The sequence below is a fragment of the Podarcis liolepis genome (assembly GCF_965112155.1).
Source record: "Podarcis liolepis genome assembly, chromosome: 3".
In the NCBI taxonomy this organism is placed as follows: Eukaryota; Metazoa; Chordata; class Lepidosauria; order Squamata; family Lacertidae; genus Podarcis; species Podarcis liolepis.
The window spans coordinates 91,342,286-91,363,912 of record NC_139557.1 but is presented as its reverse complement, the minus strand read 5'-3'; the positions used below and the strand labels follow the sequence as shown (position 1 = coordinate 91,363,912).

General features: G+C 43.7%; 1 protein-coding gene across 3 annotated transcripts in view; it reads left to right on the top strand.

The window, feature by feature from the left end:
- The window catches only part of CAPN13 (calpain 13), an 84,286-nt gene that overhangs the window by 44,706 nt on the left and 17,953 nt on the right, over positions 1-21,627 (top strand). For 2 of the 3 annotated variants that reach the window (XM_083496081.1, XM_083496082.1), the window contains 8 exons: positions 69-217; positions 3,152-3,306; positions 10,375-10,538; positions 11,746-11,782; positions 15,008-15,064; positions 16,686-16,748; positions 18,539-18,596; positions 19,518-19,591. In XM_083496081.1, the coding sequence (XP_083352207.1) occupies positions 69-217; positions 3,152-3,306; positions 10,375-10,538; positions 11,746-11,782; positions 15,008-15,064; positions 16,686-16,748; positions 18,539-18,596; positions 19,518-19,591 (757 nt within the window). Of the gene's footprint in view, positions 1-68; positions 218-3,151; positions 3,307-10,374; positions 10,539-11,745; positions 11,783-15,007; positions 15,065-16,685; positions 16,749-18,538; positions 18,597-19,517; positions 19,683-21,003; positions 21,480-21,627 lie in introns of those variants that run through there. The other variant, XR_014524292.1, reaches the window with a different exon arrangement.

The following is a 21,627-nucleotide window of genomic DNA, read 5'->3' as shown; positions in this document are numbered from 1 at the left end:
ATGTGTAGTTGTTGTACAATGTAGAAGTATGCAAAGCCTGCCTGAAAATTCATTTTCTCTTCCGTCAGGATGTCATATGAAGATTTCCAAGAACATTTTTTACTTTTGCATGTTTGCAATAATGTGCCAACCTTCCTAGACTTTGGAGTGCAGAGGAGCAACATGTGGTCTGTGCAAACGCATGTCGACAGATGGGTTCAAGGGCTCTCCCCAGAAGGTAAAAATAAGTATCCTTCCTTAATTATTTCCCTATTCTTTTTTCAAACAGTACGTTTCAAAATAGTAATTTCTTATCTGGACCTGAACTGAAAAAGTAAAATTTTAAACGTAGCAATGTTTTATATTTCCATATTGCACCAATATTTAATTAACACAGGCTTGATTATAAAGACGTAGCACAATATTACATGCTCATAGTGGGTGGTAACATATACCGGTAAATCTTGAATTTTACACTCTGGAGACAGACATCTGTAGATGACAATTGCCTATGACCTCTGTCCTTCTATAATCATGAGGTCCATCAAGCCTCAACAGAACACTTGATCTGGCAATAAACCTAGTTTGTTGAATTGAGTTTTTGATCCATGCTTGTGAAATTAACTAACTGCAAGGTTCTGCTCTACAATTTCCTCTTCCACATTGGATTCCCAAATAATGTCCAGTGTTGCAGGGCAGTTGCTGTTCAGCAACAGAACCTACAGCTTCAATCCCAGACCTTGTTTTCTTTGCGAGATCTCAAATGTGAAATATACACATCGCATAAGAATTCTGCACAGAATTAGGCATGCTTAAGCCCACTGCAATCAACCTCCTATGCTATTATTTACATATTCCTATCCTTATTCTGCTTACTTGTCCCAGTACTTAATTCGGTGGGGATCTAATATCTCCAGCCACTTTCTGTAAGCAGTGTCAACTGTTTATTTACAGATGTCCTGGTTATATGGCCAGGGGTGTAGCAAGAAGGCTGCAGTAGGTGCAGCCCACCCCTGGTGTCACCACTGAAGGAGGTGACAGAATGGTGGGCAGCACTCACCGCAGGGCCTGTAGTGCGCCTGAGCCACGCATCTCTCCTGGGAGTGATGCGGTGGCTTGAGCGTCCACAGGCTCCGCGCCTGCCCCAAAACGTCCGCCTGTTGTCTCCCCCTCAGCTGTAGGGCGGCTGAGAGGGAGGAGGCAGGCAGCCTCCTTGGAGACCCAGCAATGCCCCTGTGGGCAGCTGGCCCCGCCCCTGGGCGCAGGTCACATGCGCCGCCCCAGGCGCCCAATTGGTTTGCTCCGCTGCTGTATATGGCAAGTCTGGAGACTGACCACATTTTGAATTGTATTTGATGATAGCCCATGGATTCTCTTCAAGTCTTGCTTTAGGATATTTGGAATAACTCTATGTGGCTTATTTCCATGAAAGTGAATTTAGGATTGCAGCCTGGGCATGTTGTCTATGCATTGTGCGAAAGGGTTTTTATCTGGTCTAGATTCGTTAAACTTGTTATTATTCACCATATGAAAACAAAAATTAAAATACAGTATGTGAAAACATACAAACAGCAAATGTCTTCACAATTTATATAACATAACAGCCATTTCTAAAATTGGTGTATGCATTCTGTTGTGGAATCTGAACCATTTTCTCTGATCTTCAGAAAGACCACACTTTAATCAGTACAGCTAATTTGCACATAATCATAACCATGGAAACTTTACACTTCTCTTCAATCAGTGTTGCTTTAGAATTTCCTCAATTCTTTGCTAACATAATTTTATGGCTTGCTAAGAAATTCCTGTTTTCTCACCAAGTATATATATATATTTATGTTCATGCTTTACAACCTTTATATACTATTTTCAGTCTTGTAAGAAATACATTGGGGCTTATATTTTATCCATAACGTGTTTTATTTTGTACTGTTGTGCTTCTTTAAAATTAAAAAATAAAGTTCTACTACTTGTGGTGTAAAACATAAGATGTTTTCATTTTTCTTATGTGCAGTTCCTCCTCTATCCAGAAATTTATCATTGTTTTATGCCAGAATCCAGCAACTAGTTATTTTTATATAGTAATTGTATAGAATTTAGTCTAAGTTGTTTTTGTGCAAGTGGAATAGACGTTCAATTTCACAATAAGACTTTGCTTCTCTCCCTGCCCCACAGAGCCCCCTACTGCTTCAAAATATGCTGTGGGGCAGTTGGGGGTCCTTCAGAGGAGATCTTGCAAGCACATGTGGCTGCAGGGTGGGGAGGAGTGGAAGAAAATGCTGCGCAAGCTTGTGGCGTAATCTGCTAGGGGCCATGTTCTGGTTTCTCTCACACCTTTCTGTCAATCCGTTGTCTTATCCTACCCATTCTTCCCCTTTGTCACCTGCATGAATTAGGCCAAAAGATGCAGATTTCCTCCGCCTGATAGATAAGGATTGTAGCCTGCAACAATGCTACTGCTTCAGGAATCCCTGTTTAGCAGGGATCTCTGGCTGTATGCAGAGAATGTATTGCCTTCCTGTATTTGGTAGAACTGAGGATCAGGGCTTCTTATAAAGTAACCACTAATTGAATGTCTAAGGGATGCGGGTGGCACTGTGGTCTAAACCATTGGGCCTCTTGGGCTTGCCGATCAGAAGGTCGGGGGTTCGAATCCCCGTGACGGGGTGAGCTCCTGTCGCTTGGTCCCTGCTCCTGCCAACCTAGCAGTTCGAAAGCACGCCAAAAATGCAAGTAGATAAATAGGTACCACTCTGGTGGGAAGGTGTTTCCGTGCACTGCTCTGGTTTCAGTGTACCTTTGCACCAGAAGCAGCTTAGTCGTGCTGACCACATGACCCGGAAAAACTGTCTGCAGACAAACACCAGCTCCCTCGGCCAGTAAAGCGAGATGAGCGCCGCAACCCCAGAGTTGTCTGCATCTGGACTTAACTGTCAGGGGTCCTTTACCTTTTTTAATTGAATGTCTAGCTTCCTGCAACAGGGCAGGTTAAGTGCCTGCTAGAGACATTGACAGGCTGAAGGAATTGCCTTTCCCACAGGACCACGATCCTATGAAGGCATGCATGCAGCAGGCAGATGTAAAAGGAAGCGATAAAGGAGGGACATCTCACTTGATCCACACTACTCTGCTGCATGTGTCTGATAACAGAAATCATTGTTTTTCGCAATAGGTGCCTTTTCCAGAAATCCTCGGTATTTAATCCAGGTGCAGGAGCCGGACATGAAAAATTCCAATGTTGTGGTATCACTGACACAGAAACTTGTAAATGATACAAGGAGTCCACAACGTCCAGAACCTCCAGGCATTCGTTTCGTAATACTCAAGGTAAATAACACCAGACAAGACCTGGTGTTCTGCTCATGCTTGAGCCTGGCCATCTGTATAAATGGTTCTACCCTCATGTGCTGGATTCAGCCGAAAACCAGCCATGTTTTGTCTCAAGATGGCTGGGAAATTCCAGGTTGCAATGGCAGGGAAAGAGATGAACATTGCTGCCTCCTACCCAGTGCCCTAAACTACCCTTCCTCCCAAATGACGAGCGCCACATCATAGCTGTCAACTTTCCCCTTTTTTTAAGGGAGATTCCCTTACTCCGAATAGGATTTATCACAAGAAAAGGGAAAAGTTGACAGCTGTGCGCCACACGCCCAGCTCTGCCCACATCTCTTTGTTCCCCCCCCCCCTTGAGAATAGCTTTGCCTTTTCCCAATTATTTTCAAGTGACAGCTTTAGCACTGTCTCTGAAATGTAACGAAACCTATTTTTGCATTTCCGGGTCCTTCAGAGGCTGGAACGAGAACTGTTTTGTTGGCTCTGTCTCTCCCATTCAACACCCACTGCAGAACTCCTGGATATTTTGGCAGGAGATGTAGATAAGATTAGCCTCATTTACTCTGCATTAATTAATCTAGAATAACCACCACCACCACACCCCCGGCTTCCATCCTCAGAATAACTCGTATGGATTCAAGCCACCGCACAATGTGTAGTGACTTACTTACGTAGTTTGGATATGGTTCAAACATGCTATAGAAAAGAAATTACCTAAATTAATCAATAAGGACTTGTTTCAGGAGGGAAAATGTTTAGGATGGTAGTTTTAGTGTGAAATATACCATTATTTTTATTTCTGAGATCTTAACACATCTCACCCCACCGCCGAAAAATTATGGTGCCATTGATCTACTCCCCTTTTCCCTTAGCTACAAACATCCTATCTCTTTCCATCCCCTTCTGCAGCCATGAGAAGGTTCAATATATACTTGAGTTTTAAAGAATTCAGAAGTAATAATGTATACCATTGCCTCGGGAGAGGAGTTTTCTTGAAGTAGTGGTGCTCACACTACACATTTAAAGCACATTTATACCACTTTAGCAGCCATGGTTTGCCCCCTAGAATCCTGGGAAATGAAGTTACTCCTCATAGAACTATAATTCCCAGCACTCCTAATGAACTACAATTCCAAGGATTCTTTGGGGGAAGAAGAAGAAGAAGAGTTTGGATTTGATATCCCGCTTTATCACTACCCTAAGGAGTCTCAAAGCGGCTCACAATCTCCTTTCCCTTCCTCCCCCACAACAAACACTCTGTGAGGTGAGTGAGGCTGAGAGACTTCAGAGAAGTGTGACTAGCCCAGGGTCACCCAACAGCTGCATGTGGAGGAGCGGAGACGCGAACCCGGTTCCCCAGATTACGAATCTACCGCTCTCAACCACTACACCACACTGGCTCTCTCAGCTATGGCTGCTGAAACAGTTCAAGAGTGCTTTAAATAAATAGTGTGGATGAAGCTTCAGGTTAGGTAATTTCTCTCCCTACAAATAAAGATGCTTACACAGCCTCAGGTGGGCACTTCATTCCACGCTTAAGAATGTTAATTCAGGAATATACTGCTCTTGAGTGCAGCTGCAAGGCAAGAGCAGAATCTTTCCTTAGCCATTTGGCTGGAGGTTCTGATTTCTGTTGGTTTGAAAAAAGTTGAAAATTGTAAAGTGAAGTTGCAAGTGGAACCTGTGGCACATTCTAGAATAAAAGACCTGAGAAAGTGACACACAAAGTGTAACATTGAACAGCCCCTAAAAGCACCACAAAACAAAATTTAAAACATTTTAAAGCATGGGTAGGCAAACTAAGGCCCAGGGGCCTGGATCCGGCCCAATCACCTTCTAAATCCGGCCTGTGGGCAGACAGGGAATCAGCATGTTTTTACATGAGTAGAATGTGTCCTTTTATTTAAAATGCATCTCTGAGTTATTTGTGGAGCATAGGAATGCATTCTTTCCCCCCCCCTCAAAATATAGTCTGGGCCCCCCCACAAGGTCTGAGGGACAGTGGACCGGCCCCCTGCTGAAAAAAATTGCTGACCCCTGTTTTAAAGCATTCAAAACTGTTATAAATACAGCATATAGCCAGCATGTAGACAATCAACAGCCTGGTTTATGAACGTTTGAAATCCTGAAAACCATAGGGCTCTTGCTTCCCAGTGTCCTGGTTTTGACTAAAATGGTGCCTGAACTGACCACCTGAGTTTGCTAATAAGAGTAAAATGTGTCCACCTTTCTTATATTGACCAAAAGGGCAACACATTGGAATTAAATAGATTGACCTAGTCTAATCTACAAGGTACTTGGCCCCACACCACAAGAACAAACAGCACAGACATTAGGAAGAATGTGTAAAGCATAGAGGAAAGTAATAACCCAATCTTGTAGGGAATGGCTGAGCAACCAGGCCAGAATTTCCCAACCAGTCAGAAGCTCAACTGGCTGGAACTTTCCAGTAGTTGAATATGTGCATTCTCAGAGTTGCACAGTTGCTGTTGATTAAGCAGGCCACCATATTGACCTTGAGCTACTAGTCACTGCCAGATAACACAGTTGCACTCAATCCATGTTCTCATTCTCATTACTAAGAGCCAGAAACCAATTTTCTCCGCTGCCCGGAGGCCTGCAGAAATCAAACTTTGGTCAAGGCAGAAGCAGAAGAAAGGCTTTTCTTGACACTCCCTGTTTCCAATATTTTAAAGAGCCAGTAAGCATAATCAATAGGGATGTTCTAATTTATTTTGTCTGTAATACTAGGCCTCATTGACCACTGGTGGGGCTTGCTTCCAAGTAAGCATCCCTAGACTCAGGATGTTGGCGGGGGGGGGGGGGAATGCAACCAATCTAAAACATGCCTATAATGGTGGGTTAGACCGTTAGAAGCATGAGACATTGAACTACACATTTCCACAAAGCTGGACTTTAAAAGGCAGTTAAAGGCATGTTTTCCTCACACGTCTCGTTGGGATTACACAAAAGCAGCCTGTTTGTAGCTTTTCTTTGAGATCATATTAGATATCAGTCTCTGGCAGTGCTCTTGGGGGTATCTTTTTCAGAATAATTATGCCTCTCCTGTTGTGCATCTCTAGCATCTCCTACTTTTCATTGTCAGTATTTATTTTCACTTAGAAAATGTTAATCTTGCCTTCAGGCAGTTGCACTCTCAACTGGATTTACTGAGGCCTAATCTATGCAAGTAGTTTCCAGGGGTGGTACCCCATGAGGCAATTCTGTTAGTGAAAGGACTGTTAGTGAAAGAACGATGGCTGCACCATGGAACTTCTCCTCCTCCTTCTTCTCCCTGTACTCCCCCCAGATCTCTTCTGGAAGTTCCCTTAACCCCAAGTAGCAGATTTGGGGAGGAAATGTGGGGCACACATGGAGAGGAGAGGGAGCAGCTTGCCATTGTTCCTGCTCCAGTGTGCAGTCTACCCTCCAGACACAGCCCATGAGGGTTGGTATGTCAAGGATCAATACAGGTTCTTTGTTTGTGAACAACTCGGTTTCATTCCTACTTATAGCCTGCTTTGAAAGTAGCCCCTTGCAGTGTCTGATAAGGTGCTTCCAAAATGTGAGGAGACCTTGGGAGTATCTTCTGCCATAAGAAGAGGGGCTTGGACAAGAAAGGTTGAGGAGAGTCTCCAGCACACAGAAATGAGTTCAAGAACCCAAGAGGTAGCTTAAGATCTCTGCGCAAAAGTCCTTGTCCATCTGTCTTGGAGACTTTAGTTGAGAATTCCTGCATTGCCCGGGGTTGGACTAGATGACCCTCGGGGTACCTTCCAACTCTACAATTCTATAATCCTAAAGTGAGGTGTTAGCACAGCCGCCTATAATTTTTTAGGTTTGTATATTAATCACGTCTGCTTGATGCTAGTCATGGGGAGGAAACAGCAAGAACCAGCACAGAGTAAACAGGAAATGTTATCTGATCCAAGAGAGGTATAATTAGCACTAAAATAATTAATTGAGTAATCAATTTCGTTAACTTATTCATTAAGCACAGATTAAAAATGTGGGGTTTTAATTAGATTTTAACTGGACTATCCCCGAGAAGGATATTTAGTGCTAATAGCATTCTTGTAAATGTTCCATGTCTGGGGGTCTCAGGAGCATTTTACCGTAGATTTAGTTTCTCTCCCCCCCCCCCCCCGAACCATAGTAAGAGCCCCTGCTGCCTTAGAGTTCACTCTTACCAAAGAGGCAAGTGCTATGTTATGAGAACACATGACCTGGTTGATGTGCCCAATCTGGCTAGAATCAATGTGGGCGGACAGGGGGAAACAGCAAAACAATACCCCTTCCTTCCCACAGACACATTTAAAAGGAAGCCACAATAGAGAAGGCCCGTTCTCATGTTGCTACCCTCTGGACCTCTCATGGAGGAGGGGCACATATATGCCTCAAATAATGAGCGCAGAGTCTGGGACGGTTTATATGGGGAGAGGCTGTCCTTCAGATGGTCCTTCACCAGCCCTTTCTGTCCACTGGGATTCTCCTCAGGCCACCTGCCCTCTTTAAGCACTTTTGTGTCCCTGTCTGATGCCTCTTGCTTGCCTGGAAGGAGAATGGAGAGGTGTGTAGCATGTCTGTGAGTAGAAACCTCTGACCTTCTTGCATGGCTGGAATATAACTTCCTGCAAGAAGGTAAGACTTGCATCCATTGCTCTGCCCTCTTATCATCTAGCCTTGCCCTAGTTTGTGGCTCCCAGAAGATTTCCCGCAAGAGGTTGCATCCCTTGTGCTGAAAAGCTTTCTCCACCTCTTCTTGTACATAATGCATACAATGTTTTTGGTAGCACAATGGCCAGTATATGTGAGAATAAGACTCCTTTAAGAACTGGGCTGGAAGGAGTGGTAATAATAATAATAATAATAATAATAATAATAATAATAATAATAATAATAATTTATTTATTATTTATACCCCACCCATACCCAGCCACTCTGGGCAGCTCCCAATTGAGTGTTAAAAACAATACAGCATTAAATATTAAAAACTTCCCTAAATAGGGCTGCCTTCAGATGTCTTTTAAAAATAGGGTAGCTGCTTATTTCCTTGACATCTGATGGGTGGGCGTTCCACAGGGCGGGTGCCACTACCAAGAAGGCCCTCTGCCTGGTTCCCTGTAACCTCACTTCTTGCAACGAGGGAACCGCCAGAAGGTGCTCAGCGCTGGATCTCAGTGTCCAGGCTGAATGATGGTGGTGGAGACACTCCTTCAGGTATACCGGACCGAGGCCGTTTAGGGCTTTAAAGGTCAGCACCAAAACTTTGAATTGTGCTCGGAAATGCACTGGGAGCCAATGCAGATCTCTCAGGACCAGTGTTATATGGTCCTGGAGGCCACTCCTAGTCACCAGTCTAGCTGCCGCATTCTGGATTAGTCCCTAACTAATGGCATGATGTGGTTGCTGTAAAGATTGCCTTTCTCCACGATGTTATGGATGACAATAACACAATGGATGACATTGGACACTGTGTCCAATGAATAATTATTTCACGTTTCATCCTAGACAAAGATCTTGATCTTTCCAATTGCCTAAAAGATCTAAGACATGGCAGGTTTGGTTAGTGGGGGAAATACAAAGGTGTGATGATGCATGTACTGTCAGTTGCTCAGTGCAGGGGACTTGGAGAAAGGATTTTCTCTTTGTAGCAATGATTCTTCAGCCTGTGTTACAAAGACATGGGACGATTGGTTGAAAACATTGTTATAAACATCATTATAAAGGCACTCTGAATGTCTCAATGACAAAAGAAATTCTTAAATATAAATGACTCCATTAGGTCTGAAAGAACTGTCTTCATTTAGGTTTGCTGAAGTTTTAATCCATCGTGCCTCGAAGTCCAAATGCCTGCCATGCCCCCCGCTTTCTCTTTGCAAGACAGCAGTTTATATTCTCCCCCCACCCTTTCCAAAGGCATGGCTCATAAATTATTGTGCCACACTGTGAAACCACTCTAAATGGGATTTATACACTCCAGTGTATTTGTAAGAATATGTTTAGTAAGGGTTTTTATTATGCTGTCTTTATGTGTCATCACAATAATAGCTGTTGCATTTTATTTATTGCTCCAGCTTGATGAAAATATTGGAACAGCAACAAATGTGACAGGATACGACATTTTCTTATGAGAATGGATATCAGGTTCATAGTCTGTGCCAGAGCTGTAGCAAGCATATGGTCATGGAATCTGTGTTTGTGTGGGTTCCATATATGGAGGTTCACCAAAGATTTCCTGAGTTCAGCAATGGAAGAAGAATTCAGGTTGCTTCTCATGTTAATGCAAATCTACCTAATTCACGCTTCCAAAAGCAATGCACACCTAAAAATGTAGCCACCCTTTGAAATCCACGCTTGCCTGAATTATTCAGTGCAATTCACCACCCCAATCCCCTCCCCAACAAGTACAAAAATATGCATATTAGGGGAGAGTATGCATTGTGAAATAACAAACCCAAGTTAGGGAAAATGGCTTGCGGAATTGTGAATTTCAGGAGGAATGCCCATCAAAATTATGGTACATTTCTGAGGACTTAAAAAACAACAACCAAGTACACAAAAGGATATTGAAATGTGGCCAAATGAATTTAAACTGGAAAAATGAGAAACTGAGAGAAATCAAGACTGAATCATCCATCCCTAGTTGAGTGTTTTCCCTATGGGACCTTGAATTCAGTTCACCAGCACTCCTGCTGTTTACTTTTGGAGGAAGAACAACTAAGTTAGGTGCTCTGATCTTGCAGAAGATTAGAAAAACAGAGTTGAAATGTACCTTGAAGGTCATCTAGTGTAGCTCTGTGCCAACGCAGGAAATCCTCTCTGCTTCAATATCTTTGATAAGAGGCCATCCAAACTCCATTTAAAATCCTCCCCTTTCTGAGGCAGTTTGTTCTTCTGTCTAACAGTTTGCACTATCATCAGCAAGTTGTTATCCTTTCTCCAACTCATTTCTACCCTTGATTGACCTGCATAATGTATTTTAAAAATTAGAGGATGACATTCTGTGATAGTTACTTCAGAATTCCTGCTCATTTCTTCTCACGTTATATTGCTTCTCAGGACAGAACCTCCGTTTACAACAAGGGATTCCTAAAACAACGCGATGTCACTAGGATATTTCAGTTGAGACCTGGGACCTACACCATTATTCCAGAAATATCACAAGGAGGCCAAGAGTCAGAGTTCATTCTACGAATCTTTCTAAAGAACCAAAACAACTACAGGTATGTAGACAGGCATTCAGGCCTGTTCTCGTCATGAGCCCGTGTCTCTTTACCAATGTTTTCTTCTCTTCCATTCCCCAGTTTATGAGTGATCACTTTCACCATGCATGCAGATATGTCCCCAAAACTGAGCTCATTAACAGTATCTATTGTTTAAAGGACTCTTGTCTTATTTTTTATGGGGGTGGTGAAGGGTGCTCTGAGCCATAGGAGTAGGGCAAGACCAGATCTCCCCCAGGAGTGGGAGACGAAAGCTCCCCAGCTCTCTCCTCTCAGCTAGGTTGTGGATTGTGGCCTAAGAATGTGACAGTAGCTTCAAACTGAGCAGAAGACTGTTGGAAGAGAGCTGGTTGTTTTAACACTTTCCATCCCAGCCATTTGTCTGCCCCAAACCCACCCATCCCAATTGCTTTATTTCCAAGAGAAAATATATGTGCACACTGAATCTTTACACTCTTGGGGAGAAAAGCATCTCTCTCTCTCTCTCTCTCTCTCTCTCTCTCTCTCTCTCTCTCTGTGTGTGTGTGTGTGATTTTGAGCCACCAAAAGGCTAGGAAGAAAGACCCTCTCTTAGATCTACCCCCCTCACTGGTCCTCTGCATATTCTTTATCTGAAAAAGAATGCCCTTGATGAAATACCGTATATACTTGAGTATAAGCCGACCCAAATATAAGCCGAAGCACCCAATTTCACCACAAAAAACTGAGAAAACTTATTGACTCGAGTATAAGTCAGTTCGCCACACCAGAAACCTGGTGGTGGCGGCAGCAGTAGAGGAAGAACAAGCAGCCCCAAAGGGCTGCTTTCGGGCTGCTCGTTCCTCCGCCACCACCGCCGCTGACAGTGGCAAAGGTGGTGGAGGAGGAAGGAGCAGCCCGAAAGGACCCTCATTCGAGTATAAGCCAAGGGGAGCTTTTTCAGCATAAAAAATGTGCTGAAAAAGTCGGCTTATACTCGAGTATATATGGTAATCATGGGTTTAATTTGTAGGTCTACCTGTGCTGCGTTCTGGCGTGGTAAGTTAACTGTGCACCATACAACACAATTTCCAGACTCCTCCAGCCTTCTCTTCCCATAGAAAAAAGTATCTCTGCTGCAGGCCTGCCAGGGAACCTGAATTCAGTATTCACTGTTTAACTAGCAACACAAACGTCTTGTTCTATCCTAATGCAGTTCTCTCTTTTTATTCTTCCTTTTGTTTATTAGGGCACCAAATACTGAGCTGAGTCCAGCTGTAACAGAGGTATGTAGGTGTAGAAAGTGGTGTTGCCTTTAAATGTGAAGCAGTGACATACGCTGTGTGCCTTCTACTTATTGGAAGCCTGGATCCAGAACTGAATTGACTCAATCTGGCCCAATTTGGATAGTTCAGTTCAAGACAGCCCTAGATGAACCTGCATTGGGTTGGCCCATTTAGACCTCACCAGAGCAGTCAAAAGGTAGGGCAGTCAGCTGGCAGGAGTGAAGGAGAGCCAGGTAGCCTGAGGGTTCATGGTCATGGGGAGACCTTGGGCCTGTCACCATCTCTTAGCCTAGCCTACCTCTCAGGGCTGTTGTGAGGATAAAGTGAGGAGGAGGAGAGGTATGAACACCACCTTGAGCTCTAATAATAATAATAATAATAATAATAATAATAATAATAATAATAGTAGTAGTAGTAGTAGTTTATTACTTATACTCCACCCATCTGACTGGGCCTCCCCAGCCACTCTGGGTTGCTCCCAACAGAATATTAAAACACGATAAAACATCAAACATTAAAAATTTCCCTAAACACCTTCAGATGTTTTTTAAAAGTCAGATACAGTGTACCTCAGGTTATATACACTTCAGGTTACATACGCTTCAGGTTACAGAGTCCACTAACCCAGAAATATTACCTCGGGTTAAGAACTTTGCTTCAGGATAAGAACAGAAATTGTGCAGCGGCAGCGCAGCAGCAGCAGGAGGCCCCATTAGCTAAAGTTGTGCTTCAGGTTAAGAACAGTTTCAGGTTAAGAACAGACCTCCAGAACGAATTAAGTTCTTAACCCAAGGTACCACTGTAGTTGTTTATTTCCTTGACATCTGATGGGAGGGTGTTCCACAGGGCAGGCACCACTACCGAGAAGGCCCTCTGCCTGGTTCCCTGTAACCTCACTTCTCGCAGTGAGGGAACCGCCAGAAGGCCCTCAGAGCTGGACCTCAATGTCCAGACTGAATGATCGGGGTGGAGACACTTCTTCAGGTATACAGGGCCAAGGCCGTTTAGGGCTTTAAAGGTCAGCACCAACACTTCAAATTGTGCTCAGAAACATACTGGGAGCCAATGAAGGTCTTCAAAGGTACATGTAGAGCACACTGAGTAGTCCAAGCAGGAGATGACTAGAGTATGTACCACTCTGGTAAGGCAGTCTGCGGGCAGGTCGGGTCTCAGCCTGCGTACCAGATGGAGCTGACAGACAGCTGCCCTGGACACAGAATTGACCTGCACTTCCATGGGCAGCTGTGAGTCCAAAATGACTCCCAGGCTGTGCATCTGGTCCTGAAGGGAAGGTAAATGTAATAATAAATAGAATTCTGTTCTTCTGTCTGCAGGGGTCTGCTTTGCCAGCATGTTCCACAAAGCAAAGTGGCACCCAATAGGACTGACTACTTCCCCCCCAACCCCCACTCCACATGTTTAATTTAATTTAGGAGTTCAATTTAAACCGCTAATTAAACATGTGGTGGGGAGGGGGGAGAAGGCACAATATCTTCTATTTCCCCTGCTCCCCCCAAATGGCATATCCCATAAGGGTTTTAAACCCTGACAAAGCATGCAGTTCAGTGGGGGGAGGGGAATGGAGCGCCCCCTTCTTCCCCTACCTCCATCCTGACCTTGTGTTTAATTATTTGGGTCCAGTTGGCCCTTGGGTGGATCAGGGCCTATGTGAAGCATCAGATCAGGCCCTAGGTTGTGAGCGTCTAACTCAGGCACAGGCAAACTCCGGCCCTCCAGATGTTTGGGACTACAATCCCCATCATCCCTGACCACTGGTCCTGTTAGCTAGGGATGGTGGGAATTGTAGTCCCAAACATCTGGAGGGCCAGAGTTTGCCTATGCCTGGTCTAACTGAAATCTTACCCATTTACTCTGCTACAACTAATGGGCCATCAGGAGTGCCATCTTGACCCTGAGACTGTGGGTGCCCAAGGCCATGGGTGCCATGCCCTGGCAGCAGAATATGTGGGTTCCTGGCCTCTTCATGGGTGCTCAGACACCAAGGGCCCCAGGGAGTTGGCATCTATGTGGGCCATACGGTCATACCTTCCAACATGTACCAGAGGCAAATTGGGGGGGGGTGTCTTTCAGGGCTGCGATCTTGCAGGAGTCAGGTGACTCAAGAGAGAGCATGGCCCCCCAAAACGGGATGTCCCAATTAAATCAGGACAGTTGAGGGGTATGTACTGCACACCAGGAAAACAGATTCTATGGCCCTGCAGATGTTGGTAGACTATACCTCCAATCATCTTCGACCATTTGCCACCTGGAGGGCCACAAACATCTGGAGGGCCACAGACTGAATGCCATGTATTTGAAGGTCCATCTGTGATACCCAATATCTAAGAAGAAAATATAACGCTCTTAGCATTGTTGGGGTTGCTCTGAAAAACACAGTATCTGGATCTTGCTAGTGTCAAGGGACCTGCTCCTAATTTGTGTCAAGTATATTCAAATCATCTTTGGAACCATTTATACCTCCCTGTGAGAAAAATAGGTTAAGCAGCTGATTTAAGATCAACAGAAGAAAGTTCAAACTGTGATTTGGTAGCTGTTTAAACTGCTTTACAGGGAGAATTCGCACTAGAAGTGGAGCAAGACTCTTCCAAAGAGCAGAATGTAGCAAAAGACAAGGATAGGATGCCTGTGTTTGGACAATCATATCTTGGCTTGGAGAGCTGGGGTATAAGTGAGCCTTTTGGGTGTGCATGCAGCCCCTTCACCTCTTTCCTTCATGCAAACCAAGAAGTATTCAGTTAAATGTAGTGTCCCATTTCATCCAAACCATGGAACCATAGAACAATGGTTAACAGCTTTGGAACAAGCCGGAATATTAAGTCATGGCCACAGTTCTTTAAACTCTGAAGTATTTAATAAGTCAATACATGATCCTCTGAACATGGCCTTTAAGTCCCTTTGATTTCAGTGGGAGAAACATGCACAAATTCCTTCAGTTGAAATCACAGGGTCTCGTGTGCTTAACTTTGGGTACGTCATGCCTATAATTTAGCTATTGAGGGCACCTCGGGGAACCATACCACCAAAATTGTTCTCATTGCCTTACAGCTCCCTTATCTGTCTTGAAGCAAAGCAAAATGACCCTCAAAGGATGATCACTTAAACTGTTTTCAGGTTCTCGCCGTACTAATTCTTAGTTGAATGTGCTGTTCTGCAAATCTCTATGACGGGCTGTTTAAGATAATAATATTTAAATTCCTTTTACAGCACAGTCCTATGTACTCAGAAGTAGGTCCCAATAAGGAAGCTGGAACTTACCGCCAGGTCAGTGGGTATAAAATTGTAATCTAAAGCGTCTAAATAGGGGAAGAAGTGTGGCACAACAAATACAGGGGAGGCTGCTGTGAACTGGGCATGTGGAGAGACAGTCACAAACATGGCTACTAAGCAATCACATGTCTGGATCACAATGTGCTGAACTCTCAGTGAGTCCACTCAACTCATGTTCTCAACATGTCAATTAACTTATTTACATTGGGTAAACTGGATAATTAATCTAATTTAGGTGAAGCAAAGGAAACTGCCGTATACTGCATCAAGCAACTGGCTCCATCTGGGCATCTTTGTGTAGGGAGATGGCACCAAAATGTCCCACTCCACCAAGCCCCCAAATTGCAACGAACCACCACTGGAAGTCCTCAGCCATCCATCCCCATGGCCTGGCTTCAAAGCCCCTTACACTCCCATTTTATGAGCACAATGGGGAGGAAGGGGAACCTACACAACATGGCACCCACACAACTGTTTGGCAGGATGGCTGCGGAGAACACACAGTCCTTCTAGGATGAGGGTTCAGGACACCTCGAGGAATGGGAAAGACTCTTCTGCCCAGCAGCCCAGAACCAGGGCATGCAGCAAGGGAAACGCAAAAACACATTGGCAGCAGCAGCCTCCAGTGGCTTGCTGACTTTGCCATTGTGGTGCCCTGCAGATGCTTTGGACTACAATTCCCATCAGCCTTATCCAGCATGGCCAAAGGGAGTTGTAGTCCAAAATGTCTGAAAGATACTAGATTGGTGAAGGCTGGCACAGGCTAGGAAGCAGGAGTGTTCCACTGTCAATGGGCGCATGGCCTTGAAGGGGCACAGGATATAGCATAAGTATGCCCCTCCCCTGTACCACCCATAAAACGCCCAAAACTGTGCTGAGTCAATATGCCAGTGAGGTGTTGAAACGGTGTCTCGTGTGTGTGTGTGTGTGTGTGTGTGTGTGTGTGTGTGATAACAGCATTTGTCTCGTGTTCCACAGGCACGGCAGGGCTTCCATCAAACCCTACAGCCCTTCAGCCAGTAGAAAACATTCTGCCCTAAGTCTCCCAGCTTTGATAGTTCCCAATTTTATCCTTTTTGTCTCATTTCGTCTTTTGTTTTGCTCCATAAACCTGGCACATTCTGCCAGTGAAAGACTGCCAATTGTAGTCATCCTTGGGGCTTTCGTTTCTTAAGCCTTGCTGTTGCGCAAAACCTTCATAAAATAACACCGATTTCTCTTTCTAAGCTCCCTGCCTGATTAATACTACAGAGCAACCTTCTCTGTCCTCTGCCCACCCCAGAGCTTGCACATCCAAATTATTTGTGGTTAATCTGAGTTTAGGTATAGGAGGAATGTAGTTTACATTTGCCAGAATTAACATGGGGGGGGGGATTTAGTGAATTCAGATAATTAAGGAGGGATAATTGACAATCCGAGAACAGAGTTCTGTTGTATCACATTTCTTCCCGCTTTCGTACTTTTGAGGAGGTGACTGAATCTCCTTTTGTGCAAATGTTGCTAACTCTAAATTGCCTGAAACATCTGTGGGTCGTTTGAATAAAAATAAGATGCTGTCTCATGCCGACTGATTTTTGTGACTGATTTTGTACGCACATACTTCCCTTTGATCCAGGTTGTGCCCAAGTGGAATCAAGACAACTCCTATGAAAACATCTTCCTAAGATATGCTAATCAGGTACGTTGAATGGGGAAGGAAAAAAAATTGTCTGCATCAACATGGCATGTAGAATTGGGAAATAAAAGTCTCCCGTCTTGCTCTTTATTCAGCTTTAGCAAATGCAGATCTCAGGTGGGTTTCTCAAAACTCTATTGATTTGCCAGCTGCTGTAACAAATAGGGCAAGGAACCCAGCTAAAACATAATAGATGGCTGAGGGCTGATTGCTTGAGGGGAGAAAGGTGTTCCTTAAACAAGCAATTAGCAGTAACCCTTGGCTACAAATATATGTGGGTATGTATATCATATTTTACTGTGATCAGAATTACTTCCAGTTTGCACTTGCTGCGTTTGGAAAGCAGACATCAGTCAATGTTTGGGTAATTGATTCCCATTCTTTCTGAGCTGAGCTGCATGTGTTCACAGGAGATGCTCTTAATGGCTTAATAAACTGTTATAAAGGACTCCTTGACTTAGTCAAGAGAAAAATTTGCTGCCAAAAGCCTCTGCACAATAGACCTCTCACAGCTAATAGTTATATCAATGCATAAAAGGTGAAAATGACACTGCCTGCTGCGAATAATGCGCAAGGTTTGTCTCCGGGAGCAGGAGGGCAACGAAGGAAGTTTCTCCATGGTTCGTGAGTCAAGCAACTCCAAGCTGCAGGGGCAATAGGCCAGATTCTCAGCTCTTTTTACGCCATGGTGTTATGGCAGCGTTGCAAAGGCACAACTCCATGTGATCTCGTCTACGGATACCAAAAGAACAGTGCAAAGCATTATATTTTCTTAGAACAGGGATGGAGAACCTGCGGCCTCTCATAGCTTGTATTGATCTCTCAGTGTCCCAGTATGGCCAATATTATTTACTTTGTATTATTTATTAGATTTCTATACTGTCCTTTGTCGAAAGATCTCAGGGCAGTCCACAAGATAAATAGGCAATACGCAAATGGGCGTTGTAGTCCAATGAACATCTTGATCTCCACAATCCCAGAAGCTCCCTGCAGCTAGTGCAAAATGTGACAGCTTAATTGTTCTCTTTGGGCTGGTATATTACCATCGTATTACGGCACTTCTGAAAAGAATTTCACTGGCATCCCATTAGTTACTGGACTAGGTTCAGGTTGCTGGTATTGGTGTACAAAGCCCTATACAGCTTAGGGTTAGGACACCTAAAAGATTGCTTCATTCCCTACATTCTGCAAGGGAGTACATCCTGCAGAGACCATCCTACACAATACTGGAATCAGGCCCTTAGTGTGCTGGCAACCCACCCATTGGATCTCCTTCCCGTTGTATATCAGACAGGCAAGTGCCTTCTCTCTTGACTTTGGGGAACTTGCCATTTCTCTTTCAACAAACCTAAAACATTGGAAATATTTGGTATCTGTCTTGGATTTGAATCCATTTCGTGTGTGTGCTGTTGTTTAAAATTGTTTTGTTTATAAATGCAACTGTTTTAAATAGGTTGTTCTGTTGTAACTTGCTTTCATGGGATGCCTCCTGGGAAGTCATTCATAAATGAAATAAATAATAAGAATACTTACCACCTCCACCCCACTCCCCAAATCTCAGAAGCTGCTGGGAATTAGCTAAGAATAAAAATTAAAGCAGAATCAAGCCATTTTTGGTAGAGATCATATAAGCGCTCAGCAGCCTTGGGAATGGAGAATCACTACCAAGAAAAGGTCAGGTTGCCCAGAAAAACCTCTCAGTTCTATATCTATGAAGAAACAGTTTGTTGTTGTTTTAAAAAATATACAACTTTTGTAGCATTTGTAAGCCCTTCTCATATGTTCTTTATTAGGCCTCCTACTTGGATGCCTCACAGCTGCAAGGAATTCTGAATGAAATAGTCCAGAAAGGTAAAGTTCATCGCTGATAGCCAACTAATTTCTTCAAGTTCTTTTTTCTTCTGTCTTGTATCCTGAACAGTTGCTAAAACACACACAGAGAGGAGCATATTTTGAATGTGCGGGAATGTGGATGTGCATATTTTGAAGTCACGGGGCAGCAACCATTAGGTCTGCCACTGTCTGCCATGAGAGTTGAGTCACAGACCTAAACAAGAAGTCACGAGGGTTGTTGTGTGAAAGTCTATCCTATCCTGTAATGTGTAAGGATGAAGAAATCTGTTTACTTCAGCCTCCTGCAGTTTTTCATTTTTTCCCAACCTTTAAGTTGAAATCATGGCATTCAGGCATTAGTTTGTGATTGGGTTAAAAACTGTGGTGTTGAATGTGTGTAGTATAGGATAACTTGCAAACATTCTCCGTTTGGAGGGAGAAGGAGGCCTTTGGAGAGGCAGTAGTCCAAACACACTTGTTCATCAATCAACCTTTTCTTTTTCTTTTTTACACACAGGAATAACCATAGACACATAATTTTCTTAACAAACGATAAAACATAAATTCGTCTTAACACTAAAGACCCAACCTCCCGTCTATTCCATATTTCAATTTCACATTACTTATTGCCAATACACACTTTTATCATAATTAAACTTTTTCTTAGTATATCTTAATTTTTATATATTCCTTGCAACTATTACTGAAGTTCCTCAAATGCTGCAACAGAGTTTAAATCAACCTTAAACACTCCAAGGCCCAGTCCTTTTCCAATTGCCCCTCTGGTATATTTTGCAAAATGTGACGTGTGAAACAGCATACAGTAGTGGCACTTTGACTCCAAATTCCTTGGGTTACAAGTGGACCGTTTCATGCCTGCCTCTTCTCCTAACCTCCTTATTCTTTGTCCCTGTTGCTTTCTGATTTATCCGTTTATAGATCTAATGGCCAGTCGGGGAAGCGGAGATGGATTCAGCTTCGATTCGTGCAGGAGCCTTTTAGCTCTGATGGATGTATCTTTTCAACAAATGCAATAAACCTTCCTTACGCTGCCCTTCCCTGCTTTGAGTTATGGCTGTGCTTCCCACTGCAGGAGCCCCGCAAGTAAATATTTGCTATGAGATCTGCCCACTGCATATGCAGGGAGTCTATAAGTGGCCAAACTCTTCCCTCTAAGGTCCCCTTTTTGATTAAATGTCAGGTAGGAAAGGCAAGATCAAAACAACCCTCTCCTGAAACACCTGAAATGTTGCCTACTTCTGTAAATCACTTCCTATCAGAACCTAGATACAGTCCAATCTTCCATCCAAGAAGACTTTATGTTGCGTAGAAAAGCCTAACTATCTGACTACATTTCACGCCCAGACTTGTTCCGATGTCTAGGAGAAAGGGAAGGCAAATGTGATAGAATTTATGCTCACGCCAAAGTTCCCTTTTGTTCTACATTTCCAATGTTGTCTTGTTAACAGTAAAATCGCTGCGTGAACTATCTAAATAGAAGACGCAAGTAACACAGGATGAATAATAGTTCACCAGATTGTCAATACCAGCACAACCATCCCCTGAAAAACCAAACAAAAAACTGTGAAGCGTGTTTCTCTTTTACATTTGCCTGACTTTGAATATGTTGCCTATTAGAACTGGTCATCATAGCTGCTTATTTCCTTTTGGGACGAGGAGTATGCAATAAAGCACACTGTTAATCTAGTGTGGGCTCTCACAGCCAAAGTACCAGTTCCAATATTGGGTAAGACAGCCCTTTCCAGACTGTTGCACTTCTACGTATGAATCAGAAGAAGGGAACTTGCATACTTGAACATTCTCCCGTGTTAAAAAAAGCAACAACCTGCAAATGGAAAGCAAACATGCCAGACAGAATCTAAGCCAGTCTTTTCCTGATGTGCTAGATTTCTGAGTGCAGTGAGGAGTTCATCATACTTTTGGTGTGCATTTCTTCTAATAAGCACATTTACCCCATATTTGCCTAATATATTGCAATTTTGTATATTTATTTTTGTATACATTTTTCGGTTGGAGAACTGCATTGCAAAATTTGGACAGATGTGCATTCCAAAGGAAGGGCAAAATTCAATTCACATATTGTTTTGAGAAGCGCTAATTAGATACTTTTGCATTAAGATGCAAACGGGACCAAATTTCTCCTCCATCCCTAGGCAATGATGGAAGTCTTTTCTGTGGAACCTGAGAGGGGTTTTGGGGGAGAGAAATCCAAATAATCAAGGGACTGTGCCCTTTTTGTGTTTCTAAATTTGTGGTTTTCAGTTTCCCATTTCTATCTCTTGGGCTATGACAAGGCCCAAAGGGCATTATTGCAGTGTTTGAAAGATGTTCTGTTCCAAAGTAATTGCGACAATTATTTATTTCTGTAAATGGTTTTTAATATTCCACTATCATTCATGTCCAGGTCCCTTAATATTTTGAACACTTGATGCATAGAGAACTAAAGATTGCCTTTAAACAAACTTGTTTGAATCTGCCTCCCCTGATAGACCAGACTTGGAATGCTAAGGTCTGTTTATGTATTTAATTAGCAGTGGAAGATCATACACATTTTTTAATGGAGTGTGAAATATATATGGAGATACAAGCTAAATATAAAGGTAAAGGTACCCCTGCCCGTACGGGCCAGTCTTGCCAGACTCTAGGGTTGTGCGCTCATCTCACTCTATAGGCCGGGAGCCAGCGCTGTCCGCAGACACTTCCGGGTCACGTGGCCAGCGTGACAAGCTGCATCTGGCAAGCCAGCGCAGCACACGGAGCGCCATTTACCTTCCCGCTGGTAAGCGGTCCCTATTTATCTACTTGCACCTGGAGGTGCTTTCGAACTGCTAGGTTGGCAGGCGCTGGGACCGAACGGCGGGAGCGCACCCCGCCGCGGGGATTCGAACCGCTGACCATGCGATCGGCAACTCCTTGGCTCTGAGGTTTTACCCACAGCGCCACCCGTGTTGTTAAAATTTAGAAGGAGATTCAACCATAGGAAATGAATGTATTTACTGCCTAAGCAAAGCAGGTGTTTCACATTCAG